Source organism: Rhopalosiphum maidis, chromosome 1, assembly GCF_003676215.2.
Source record: "Rhopalosiphum maidis isolate BTI-1 chromosome 1, ASM367621v3, whole genome shotgun sequence".
NCBI classification, from domain to species: Eukaryota; Metazoa; Arthropoda; class Insecta; order Hemiptera; family Aphididae; genus Rhopalosiphum; species Rhopalosiphum maidis.
The window spans coordinates 70,179,034-70,192,934 of record NC_040877.1 but is presented as its reverse complement, the minus strand read 5'-3'; the positions used below and the strand labels follow the sequence as shown (position 1 = coordinate 70,192,934).

At 22.4% G+C, this 13,901-nt stretch overlaps 1 protein-coding gene and 2 long non-coding RNA genes across 3 annotated transcripts; 1 reads left to right on the top strand and 2 right to left on the bottom strand.

The window, feature by feature from the left end:
- Positions 1–1,118: 1,118 nt before the first annotated feature.
- Positions 1,119–2,018, bottom strand: LOC113551158. The gene is given in 5 exon segments (XM_026953266.1): positions 1,119–1,237; positions 1,612–1,730; positions 1,732–1,759; positions 1,837–1,892; positions 2,014–2,018. Coding segments are annotated over 5 exon segments (234 nt in total). The 3' UTR covers positions 1,119–1,211.
- Positions 2,019–6,540: 4,522 nt separating this feature from the next.
- LOC113549780 lies at positions 6,541–7,599 on the top strand. The gene is made up of 3 exons (XR_003404958.1): positions 6,541–6,595; positions 6,687–6,833; positions 7,457–7,599. It is a non-coding gene; the product is annotated as an uncharacterized LOC113549780 (long non-coding RNA).
- A 4,376-nt stretch (positions 7,600–11,975) lies between these two features.
- Positions 11,976–13,242, bottom strand: LOC113549779. Its single transcript, XR_003404957.1, has 3 exons — positions 13,145–13,242; positions 12,928–13,075; positions 11,976–12,098 (listed from the first exon to the last, which is right to left on the bottom strand). It is a non-coding gene; the product is annotated as an uncharacterized LOC113549779 (long non-coding RNA).
- Between the last annotated feature and the right edge of the window lie 659 nt (positions 13,243–13,901).

Genomic DNA, 13,901 nt, shown 5'->3' with positions numbered 1-13,901 from the left:
TTTATTGTAGGAAAAAATGGACATTGGAGGAAAATGGATCCACCTTTAAAATCTTATCATATTTTATTTGTAATAAAATGTTTTTAAATTTAATTCATATGAATACGAGTAAATATTTTTTATTTATAATATTAGATTTACTAAGACAATTATAAACATTGAATAATATGTAGATTCTAACACTAAAATAAAAATATGTATGATTTTTCTATATTTCTAATAATTACAATCGAATTTGTAATAATAAGAGTACTTATTTATATAAATAAATATTATAAATTTATATTATTACATTAAGTTTTAATTTAATAAAAAATTTAATAATACATAGTGCTAAAAGGAAAAAGGTAAGTATTTATATTATTCTTATTATACAAATTTTCAATGATATAATTTTTTAATATTATGTACTAATTTCAATATTTTTTTTTTTTTGTAAAAAATTATCTAGAAAAATTGTATATTTAAAGAAAAAAATGTTAAAATACTACAATATTCTTCATTTAATCGTTTTGCATATTTCGTTAAATAAACATTTGAATTTGTTCAAATTTGAATTAGACATAATGACAATTTAATATGTTTAAAGAAAAAAAAAATATTACCAATATAATTTCAAAATATATCCTATGTCCAAAATATCAATCATGATAAAAAAACATTATTTTAACATAAATTCTTTCTTAAAACAAACAACAAAAATCAATATAGTAGGTATATATCGTAGATTTTTTTAAATATTATCTAATGAAATCTTAATCAAACAATATAGCTCATTCATTATGATCCTATAATATTATACCAATATTATAGGTATATATAAGATACTTTAACAAGTGATCAATATTGTTTAAGAACTAATACTATTTAGTGCAAATGTCTGATTGTGATTTAGGTATTTTAGTTGAAGTACTTTATACTGAACAGTTGATGTTTTGGTTAGATACCTTGATTAAAATCTAAAATTATTATATTAATTACTATAAAACCACTTCACAATGACTGTTTATTGTTATAATAAGTGGGTTATATAATACTTCTTAGTGATAAAAACTATAGAACAATATTGTAAACATCGGAAAAGGTAAATATTAAAAATAAGTACAAACAGTTATGTGTATCGGAAAGGACTGATTTATTTTATAGTGTCAATACTGATATGAATTACATATTATTATATTGTTTAGGCTATGGCATTTTTGAGTGTGTGATTAATTGACTACGTGAATTAACAGTTCTGAAACAAAATAATAAACAAATCAATTAAAATTATTATTTTTATTAATCATGATAATAATTTATCATTCACTATCGCATAATTATTATAAAGCAAAAAACACTATGTAAATATAATAAATTATTAGCTAGATATTTGATAATAATTTTAGTCATTAAATTTATCAGATTTAAAATAAATTATTATCGTACGTGTATAATATAAATTATTGTGTCTATATTTCCAAAAAAAATTTGAAACGTATGATTTAAAACAGTTGAAAAAAAATTATTAAACTGTATTTTTAAAAAATATTCAATAATTTTAAACATTAAATATAGATATTTAACCAAATTGTATAGTTAAATAAACTACTTATAAAATAATGTACTCACCATCAATTGGCTGGTGGCTGGGGTGGCTTTGGCGATCGATTTGATGGCCTTGGCAGATTGGACTTGTCCGACGACAACGATGTTCATGGTTACTTTTTCAGCGCCCATTTTTGATTTGTTGGTTGGTTTTTGAGAATCAAAGTGAAAACTGCAAGATAAAAATATAAAATAAAATGTTATTAGTTTTAAATGAAAACAAAACTATTATTGTTATTTCGTACTCACCAAAGAATAAATCTGCACAAAAAGATGTGTTATGTCGGAATCGAGATCTCGGTTGCCTTTATATACAGTGTCAGTCAACAGATAAAAGTGGGGCCATGGCATGGCGTGATGTCGATAGTAGTATTTTTATTTTGTTATACGGCGCTTATATTTTGTTGTAAAACAAGATTTTATCACACCATATCGAATATTGATAAAAGTGTATCGACGACGACAGCGGTGTATTAAAAAATTATAATAATAGTTCCCTAAAAAGTAAAATATACATGATATATTTTTTTAATGAGAAACACACTCAAAAAGTATTATCGTCGATGGACATTTTTATTACCTATTTTAAAAACCAATTTTTTAATGAGTTATTAATTAGTTTTAAATTTCCAAGTATTAATTTAATTTAGACAAACGAAATAGTTGATAAAAATTAAATAATGGAATATAAAATATTATTCATATTATTAAAATATGAATTAATAGCTTAATATTTTATTATATCATATTTTTAACCAAAAACATTGTATTACTCGGTACTACATGAGTTTTAATTTAGAAAATGTTAGCCTTTTTAATGACTTTATATCGGTACTTTTATCAAATATTGTCGTACAATTTTCATTTAGTTAAATTTAATGTACATAAAATGGTATAGTTTTCAAATATTTTTTACTGTTATTTAGCACAATAATAGATTATAAGGAATTAACGCTCTTCTAATATTGATTTATCTATAACTTATATTTTTTATGGAGTCAGTCATCGTGTTTTGGGTTTAAAATTTTAATACTAGTTCAAATGATTCGAATTTAAAGATTGAAGGTAGTTCTTGATAAACAATAATTGATTTAGTTATTACTTTGGAGGAAAAGGGGGGTAAAAAGTAAAAAAATTGTTGTTCTTTTTTTAATAATCGTGAAGAATCGAATAATATTAGGAAAAAAATAATATGTTAACATTTAATAATTTACCAATGAAATTTTTTACTTAAAAAATTATTCCAAAACGAATAATTGTAGAGACTTGAAATTTTTAACAAATCTTAAATTGTCATTTTTCATAAGTGGAATAGTTTTCAAAAAATGTAAACTATTTATAAATGGCTGTAATTCTATTTAAATACCGATTTATAGTATAACTATTCACTTGATCAGCTTAAAAATTAAATACAAGATCTCACAATAAGTTCTTCATACGAGATTAATTTAACAATTTTTAAAAATACATTTTTATTTATTTATTGAATACCAAACGGAATTTAACCATTGTATGTGAATAATCTAGGTATAATTTATTACTAGGTACACAAAAGACTTCATAAGGCAAAATAATAGCAATACAGTTTTAATGTGCTTAACAAAAATTTAAATAAATAGATTTTTTACATATTAATATTAAGTAATACATTATCAATTACCTTAATACTTTTTATCAATCAATAAAGTAATAACAGCATCAAATCAATTGTGCTGCTAAACCACCCCAAATTAAGCAAAATTGAATAACATTTTTTATTCGTTGATGTTTAAAAATTAACAGCAAATTTTATGTATATATATTTTATTATTATTATTGTTATTTTAAATGTTCAAAAACCAACCAAAAAATCAAAAATCCACACAAATATTTACAAAATACAATGTCTGTTCACTGACTTAAACTATACTAATTATGTATTTATATTTATTGATAATTTATTCAATTTGAACAGAATTTAAAAAAATAAATAAGCACAAATATTGTTTGATAAAATAAATGGTTGTCTTAAATTAATCTGACATATTACAACTTAAAATGATAGTGTTTGTGCAATCTTCAAAGTATGAAAAATTTGATCTTAATAAAAAATATAAATTATTATTCCATTTTAATCATATATTTAAGATATCATCTAATGTGACTGATGTAGTAAATTATTCATACCTGGCGTTTTATTCTAGGGTTTCTTTCTATTATGGAACATTGATGTAACACAAGACTCATCCAATTAATTTAAAAACCAAAAAAAAAAAAAATATTTAAATTAAGATAAAAAACAAATCAATCAAATCATGAAATATTTAAACTTGAATCTACTAATCTACTAAAATTATTATCAAATGTGGTTCTTCAAGATATATATCGGTTGTTTAAGTAAAATTTGGGTTACATATAATATGTTATTTTATGTATAAAAATATTATTTTGTATTAATTGCATGCAAAAATACTATGTACAATTACATTAGTATAAATGTTAGTTGAATTTTAATTTAATGGCATTTAAACTTTAATAATTTTAATAATATAATATTTATAAACCTCTTTTTCCGTGATATCTCCAATCTTGTAGAATAATATAACATTGAATATTTTCGATGATAATATTATAAAAGCATAAAAGGTATAGTCATTATTAATAAGATTCCTAGAAAAATTATATAACAGTACAATATGGTAATAATTTGAACAACATTTGCCCCAATAAGGCCAAGTATGCCCAACAAACTATCTATTGATCTATTGATATCGTATAACTTCTAAATAAAAATCTCTAAGTGTGCTTATTGTTGAATATTTTTCCAAGATTTGATCATTTATTTTGTTTACTAACCACTTAATGTATAATATTTTGTGAGTATTCACAAAATGCAACACACTGACATAAATTTGAGATCAACCATTGCACCTAAAAATACGTGTTTTTATATTGTATAACGTCAACGTATTTGTTTTAAAAGTATTATACAATAATATAACAAAGTATTCTGATTTAATTGAAAAATGTGCGTGTATTTACCTTAATATGTCTACCTATTATTATACAGGGAGATAATCCGTGTAATATGTGCCAAATGTTCGTTATATTTCAATTTATATACATTTATAAAAGTGAATATGTACTCAATACGATTAAAAATATTATACGTCGTAAAGCATGTATACACAGGTTGTATGTTCTTAGCTTAAAGTTTGATAATAGTTACCACACTCCAATATTTATGCTAAAAGTACAATGTCGTCAAAATCTACTTAATCTACATCCTTTGTAACAAGGAAATAACACCGACGGATTTTGTGACCACAATATGTGAATTTAGGTCTACAAAGATTTCATAATATAAAGTTAAAAATTTAGAAGCTAATAACTATAAACTTTTATTATTTGAGTTGCTTGTAAAATGGTTTTTAAGAGACTGAAATACATAGTTAACACACAAAGCGTGATAGAAACAACATTATAACATACTCTAAAATATCTAAAAAATAATTGTAATAAAATATTTTTACATAAGAATTGTTACCGATTGTCTTAAAGTGTGTAGTGTTTTTGGGTTATTATAGTTGTAATTTATTAAACGTATATTATATATTAAGAAATATAAGTTAAATCCAATTACAATAAACCAATTTATTTTTATTTTTATCGGACTGGCCACATTCATCTGTATCAACTTTTCGTGAATTGTTTCGAATTTTATTAGTACAGTCGATAGTTTTTTATCGAGAAATAGTCGGCACATATTAGAAATAAATTTTCCATTCAATGAAAATTCAAAATCAATAATTCATATAAACGACGTTAATTCCATCATTTCTAAATCATTATTAGTTATCTAAAAGTATAATAAAAGTATTATATAATACACCGTCGTCTTAAATTTCCCCTGGTTATAATGAATTCTACCAATTCCGCAAATCAAAAAACAACCTGTTAAAATAATTTAATACTGATCTTACAATCATAATTGTTTATGTTAGTATTATTTACAAATTAAGTACATTAATTTGTAATGGTTAGTGTTTTAAGAGCATGTGTCGGCGTCATTAAATTCAACTGAATTTATACAATTATTATATTGTGTTTGCAAACTAATAGATTTATTAATATTATTTTAATTGAATTTGTTTCTTACAAAAAATTATTGAAGTAAAAAACAAATATTGTCGATAATTTATTTATATGCTTTATACGTATTACTCCTATTATACTTGACATGATAATTAATCATATAACTCATATGGAATATAAGTGGTGACCTTTTTTAAAATACATTTTTATAATTTAACTAGAATTTATTTTTATTATGTATTAATTAGATTTCATAATTTTTATTCAGTTTTAAATTAAAAATAATTAATTACTATTAAAATAGATTAACATTTTAAATTAATAATTGGTTACTTTGGTACTGCATAAATGAAAAGTAAGCATACTATGGGTTATGTTTATGGATGTATTCAATTTAAATTGTGCCTATTTAATTCTTGTTCATTCTTATACTTTTATTTAAGTTATCTGTTATTTTACGGAACCTATAAAAGCAATCAAAATGTATAAAAAAAAAAAAAATGTAAATATCTGTAATAATAGCTCAATTATAGAAATTCACTTTTGTGCAAAAAACAATATAATAGAAATTAAATGTTGATGTAGATTTATTGAGATCTCTTATTACTCTTATTCTTAAAAATCCATGATTTGTAATTTTTTCTCCTTTATTACTAAAAATTGGTGGGTGGATAACAGATTTTTATATTTTCATAACTAATAATTGGTAAAATGTGAACATTTTAAATTATGATATTATACAACGTATGATGCGTAGGTACACGTACACTAATACCTTTTTAAGAGCCTTATCAGCCATAAACCAACTACCGATGCATGTGAAAATCACGCCACCAGACGTTGCGCTATATTGACCAAAAGCCGACGGAGTATAAAAGGAAGTACTGTTGTTCCATTCCGGCATAACACATTTTTTGTGCAAATATAATCCTCAGTGAGTATATTATATAACTAACTTCATAAAAATATTTTTTTTTAGCTAATTTAAACTATTTACATTTTACATATTTTGTCTATAATTTTAGTTTTCACTTCATTCAACGAAAACAACTAAAAATCCAAAAATGGGTGCTGAAAAAGTAACAATGAACATCGTTGTCGTCGGACAAGTCCAATCTGCCAAGGCCATCAAATCGGTCGCCAAAGCCACCCCAGCCACCAGCCAGTTGATGGTGAGTTATTTAATTTATATTATATTATATAAGATATTTGCATTAGAATATCGATTAATATTTAGTTGTTTTTCTTTTTCAATTTGCCTTGTTACTTTGTTTTTTACAATATTAATTTTCTACACATTTCGTATTGCAAATGCACAATGATAAATACAAGTATACAACGTACTGTTTTTATTACACAATTTTAACAATATATTAAAATTGAATAAAAATAGGTATATTATTATTTTTTTTTTTTTAATAGTTTATGTTGACATCACTTGTCAAATTATGCATTGGTTAAAGATAACCTATATATTCAAACATTTGTAAATATAAATAACTAAATAATTTATATATTCTAAATAGTTTCAAGAACACATTTTGTAAATGTATATAAGTTTTAAAAAGTAATAATATTTTTGTTATACAGTTAGAAAATAATTTTTTTTCATTTTTACGATCATCTTTATGATCTAATATTGTGCTGAGTTGTTATTAAAAAATTGCTTATTCATTTTTTTTAAATGCATATGATAATGAATTACCTATAATGATTTCATTCAAATAACATTGAATCTACTCCTTTGATTTTAGCAAGATTCTTTCTTACATGTATAATATTTTGTTTGTTCTAGAACTGTTAATAATTCATGACGTCAACATCAACCTCAAATCCAAAAATGCCATAGCCCAAACTGTACATATTTTTATAATTTGTTGATAATTATAGCAATATGTGTTGACATTGCAAAATAAATCAGTCTCTTCCGTCAATTAACTTGTTTTCTTATTTATTTCTACTATTTTAAATTTATAAAATAATTTATGAGTCTGGGTCGTCATTTTAATGAAATGTTTATACTTATTGCAATATATTTTTATAAAAAAAAAAATAGTTTAACAAGTTGTTAACAACATTCTAAAATATGCAATATGAAATTGTTTCTGGTTTCTATGATAAGTACAGATAACCTACATTGTTTTATTTGTGTAATAATTATTTTAAAAGTTTTATACGTTAATATTTTTATTTTTTAAATAGTTTTTAGTTTATATTTTTGCATTTTTCGAGATCGCAGTATATTATTCTGTTATTCAATGAATTTTTATGTGTTAAATTTATTTAATACTTGTAATTGAATTGAAGCATAATCAAATACAATTTTGACTAAACTTTTTTTTCTTATAAGATAAAAGACACAGTGAAATGTTCTTATGTACACCAATTAAAGAAAATTAAAGAACTGTTAGTCTTAACTTTTTCGATAAAATAATATTCTTATAACATGAAATACATGATAACAATTATTAAATTAATTTTTGTGATAAACAAAATAAATTCAAATTGATATCTATATGTATTTTCTAAATGTAATTATTACGAAGAATTTTTGAACATTCTTGATCACAAAATATAATAATTTGAGAAATTACTAAATTGAATAATATATTTTAACAATGCATATTGATGATATGTTACGCTTTAAAATTGAATGCATTCTTATACATATATGTGTCATATGTATTTTTATAATACTCGTATAATTGAATAAAATATAATACTACAAGTAAACATTTTAAGCATTTATAATATTCTTAACACAAAAATTTTCGATCGTATGACTAACTTCATAAAGTGGCTGTATGCAATAATTTGTATATTAAAATACTTGATTGTAAAATTTAAATGATCTTGATAAATTGTATTATTAACAAAAAGTTTGTTAACAGTACAGCAATATTGTTTATTTAACTTTTATGCATATCACGTTAGATAAATATTTAAATTCGTTTAAAACTGAAAGACATAATATAATTTCAATATTATAATATCATAAGTCAAAAAATCAATATTATTCAAATACAATATTATTATTATTATTTTTTTTTTTATAATGATGCTTGGAAAAACGAAAATTGAAATAGTAGGTACATATTGTAAATTTATTTTCAACATTGTTTAATGAAATATGGAGAACATAATCTAAAAATATAGATCATCCATTATGATCCTGCAATATTATTTCAATATGTTTTTATACAAAAAATAGTATAACAAGTTGTTAAGTAATAATTGTTGAATAATTGCAATTATAGTTGAAAACCTTTGTAATACACTGTTAATATTTTAATAGGTACTTAATAATTTTTACAAATAACATCTATTTAATTTATGAAAATGTATTTTAAAATTTTCAAAAATATTACTTATATTATATATGCATTAAATGATTAATTATCGTGTCAAGTATAATAGGAGTAATACGTATAAAGCATACAAATAAATTACCAACAATATTTATTTTTCACTTCAATAACTTTTTGTAATTCAATTAAAATAATGTACATTTACTGTATCTATTGTTTGTAAATACGATAAAATAATAGTTTTAATTCAGTTGAATTCATTGACATTAGCACATAACTATTAAAAAACTAATCATTATAATTTAACATTATACTCAATTTGTAAATAAAAAAAACATACAAAATTATGAATGAGAAATCAGTATTAAATAATTTTAACAGGTGTTTTTTGTTATGCGGTATTGGTAGTATAAACTACAACCAGGGTAGTTTTAAGGCGACGGTGATGCTTCATGTCTGGCGATATTTTATAATTTGTATTAGCTTTGTAGTAATAAACGACGTCAACAAATAAGTAATCACTGTGTTTAAATTTATTTAAATAATTTTGGAATTTTATTATTATCAAATAAAATAAAATCATGATTAACCTTATAAATGTACATGATCCCATTTAGCATTATTGTAACAATATCGAATGGTTCGAATAAAATGAAACGGAATAGTGTGCATGTTATGAACTTTTATTTTATAGGTAATAATTGAGGATTTAGAAATTATGGAAATAACGTCAATTATAGTGATCAGTCGTTTCGAATTAATGTTGATTGGAAAATTTATATATATTATTTGTCGAATATTTTTTTGATAAGCAACTATCCATGGTATTAACTAAGCTTGAAAAAATTCTCAAAAAGTTTTTACAACTTAATGTGGTCAGACCAATAAAAATAAAAATAAATTGGTATATCATAATTGGATTTAATTTATATATCCTTATATATAATATACATTTGATTTATTGTCTTATTTGTAACTATGATAAAATAAATACACTGTGCTCATTAAGACGTTTGGTAAATATAATTATCATATGAGAATTCTTTAGTACAAATACTATAGATATTTAAGAGTATATTATTAGTTATTTTTATCCAGTTGTATTGTTGTATTCTAGTTTCTTAAATTGGAATATATAATTGATTGATTATAAGCTAATCAAACAATAAATGATTATAAATAGTATATACATTTAAACTTTATATTATGAACTCCGTGTAGACCTTAATTCACTTTTTTATTTATCATGTTCGATGAATTATCATATTTTACAAACGATGTAGATGATGTCGATTTTGTGCTTTTATCGTAAATATTGGAGTGAGTTCACCATTAGCATACTTTAAGCAAATAATATATATATAAAACCTACATCCTTTCCGATTTATATTGTTATTAATAAAATTAAAAATATTTCCTATTTAAATAAAGAATATGAATTAAAATATATAATAAATATTTGACACTATTAACAACACGGATTATCTCCTTATTTGATAATAGATCGACGCACTCTTATAGTTAAGTAAATTATACACAATGTTTTCTGTTAAATCAAAATACGTTTAAATTTTCAAGATAATATGGTTAAGACAAACTTTTTTAACCTTGTCATGAAAAAAGTTATGTTTTTAGGTTCAATGGTCAATCGTAAATGTCTGCGAATGTGTCAATTCGGAGATTGCACGAACATTATCATTTTGAGTTGTATGAAATATGTCAGATTAATTTAAGAAAATTACTCATCTTGTCAAACAAACTATGCGCTTACCTATTTATTTAAATTATGTTCAAATTGAATATATAATCAATGAATATAAATATATAATATATATTATCTAATTTTATTAGATATACTTATATTCAGTTATCAGTCATTGTATTCTCTGTATATTATAACAATATTAAGAAAACATGATTAGGAATATAATCTGTTAAAATCAGGTTTTCGTTCTAATTGATAGTAAGTGTGAATGTAGCTTGTCATTTTGAAAATAAGTCTAATGGATGTATTAAAATGTATATAAAATGTAATTGTCATTGTTTATAACTAAAAATGCACTTATCGTTTTCTTATTGCGATTGTAAAATTGTTTTGAATTAAAAAATAAAACATGCAATAACTTCTATATTATAAAATTGTTTTGTATAAAACTATCTAGAAAAATTTTATATTTAAGATAAATATGTTAAAATTCTACAATATTGTAACAATTAGTTTCTCATATTTCCTTAAAAAAATATTTATATTCATTCAAAACTTTGTTAGATTTTAGATATAATGTCAATAATATAATAATATGTTTCATGAAAAAAAATATTTATTATATAATTTGAAAATAAATCTCTTGTCCAAAGTATTAATCTTAATAAAAATAATAACATAATCATTATTTAAATAATGATTCTTAAAACAAAAAAAAACGAAAATCAAGATATTATGTACTTACCTATATCTCGTAAGTTTTTATTCTTCGAAATCCAACGAAATCTAAATCCAAGAGTATAGCTCATCTTTTATAATATTATTATTCTAATATATTTGGATATGTAAAAGACTTTGACAAGTGATGAATGTTGTCCAAGAATGAATATTATGTACTAAGAAGTATAAATGTATAATAAATATCTGACTGTGACTTATGTATTTTAGTTTAAGTCCTTTATATTGAACTGTTAATATTTAGGTAAGATACCTTGAGTAAAATCTAAAATAATTTTATTAATTATTATTAAACCATTTCACATGACTGTTATAATAATCTTCCTACACTAAAATATAAAAATATCAATCGTCTGAAATAATTAAACAAAAGTATAATACATAGGTAACTGGGATTTTTTATCCAAATATTCATGATTATAATATACCTTCATAACAACCTGATATAAAACCCCTTAAAATTATTTTAAATAGCTTATTTAATACTTCTTAGTGATAAAAAATATAGAACAATATTGTAAACATCGGAAAAGGTAAATATTAAAAATAAGTACAAACAGTTATGTATATCGGAAAAGACAGATTTATTTTATGGTGTCAATACTGATATGAATTACATATTATTGTATTGTTTAGGCTATGGCATTTTTGAGTGTGTGATTAATTGAATGTATGAATTAACAGTTCTGAAACAAAAAATACAAAGACAAATATCAATTAAAATATACATTTCCATACTAAAAAATAGTTTTTCGTAAATTACACCTTATTTTTATACAACAATACACAAAATACTATGCGAGCATAATATTATCATATTCCTACACACGAAGAAAAATTAGTACTCAAGTATTTCAAACAATAACTATATATATACTTTTTTTAAATTACTAAAAAATGCTAAGATACATTTAAAATCATACCATAATAAATTGGGGAAAATCGTATTTATATAAACATATGAATTTAAATTATATAATAAAAAATCGTTAAACTAATTTGCATAACCATAACATTTTATAAACAAAAATATGCATCTATTAACGAAATACTAAACAAAAATAAGCAATCAGTTTTAAATATTTAATTTCACATTTCAAAAAAATAATTTTTATTATGAACAACCACTACAAAATAAAATATACAAATGCTTGAAATTTTGATTCCCATTACAATTAATGGAGTTTTTCTCGCTAATGTTAAAATGGTAAAAAAAAAAGACATTTTAAAAATCAAAAAATCAATATTATTAAAGATTTAATGTGGTATATATAAAAAATGAAGTGTATATTATAAATGTGTAGTATTTTTTATATCGTTTATAAATCTAACGCTAAATATCAAATATTCTTTATTAAAATCGTCAGATTTAAAAACTACGTCTTATCCGTTTTCATAGTTATTAATATATTTAGTATATTGAGATTATGAAAAATATTGATTTTATTTTGAAAATATAGACTGATTTACTATAACAGCATTTACATAAGACATTAGACAATTATTTGTACTCACCATCAATTGGCTGGTGGCTGGGGTGGCTTTGGCGATCGATTTGATGGCCTTGGCAGATTGGACTTGTCCGACGACAACGATGTTCATGGTTACTTTTTCAGCGCCCATTTTTGATTTGTTGGTTGGTTTTTGAGGATTAAAGTGAAAACTGCAAGTAAAAAAAAAATGTTATTAATTCGATATCAAAATAAAACTATTACTTTCGTTTCGTACTCACCAAAGAATAAATTCGCACAAAAAGATGTGTTATGCCGGAATCGAGATCTCGGTTGCCTTTATATACAGTGTCAGTCGACAGATAAAAGTGGGGCCGTGGCGTGGCGTGATGTCGATAGTAGTATTTTTGTTTTTTTATGCAGCGCTGTTGTGAAACGATATATTTTACCACACCATATCGAATATTGATAAAAGTTTGTCGAGGACGACAGCGGTGTATTAAAAAATTATAATAATAATTTCGCTAAAAGCGTAAATACAAAACATATAGGTACAAGATTTTTTTTTTCAATGAGAAACACACACAAAAAGTACTGGCGTACATGGATATTGTTGTTACCGATTTGTAAAATCAAACTTTGAATGAGTTATTAATTAGTTCTAACTTTCCAAGTATTATTTTAATTTTTGACAAACGAAATAGTTGATCAAAGTTAAATAATGAAATATAAAATAATATAAATACTAATATAAAACTTGAAATTTTAATACAAGATCTCACAGAATTTATTTAATGCACATGCACTCAACTAACATATTTAAAATTCAAAGGTATATTATTTATTTTTATATGCATTTGAATTTAACATTTTCACAAGTATTAATTATATAATATAATATAATATTGGTGTATACTTTAATGTTTTTATAACAATATTTATTTAAGTGAATATATAATAAAATCAATTGAGTATGTAATACATTTTTATTGTGTGATAAATTAATTTTTAGATATTATTATAAACTTAAAATTAATA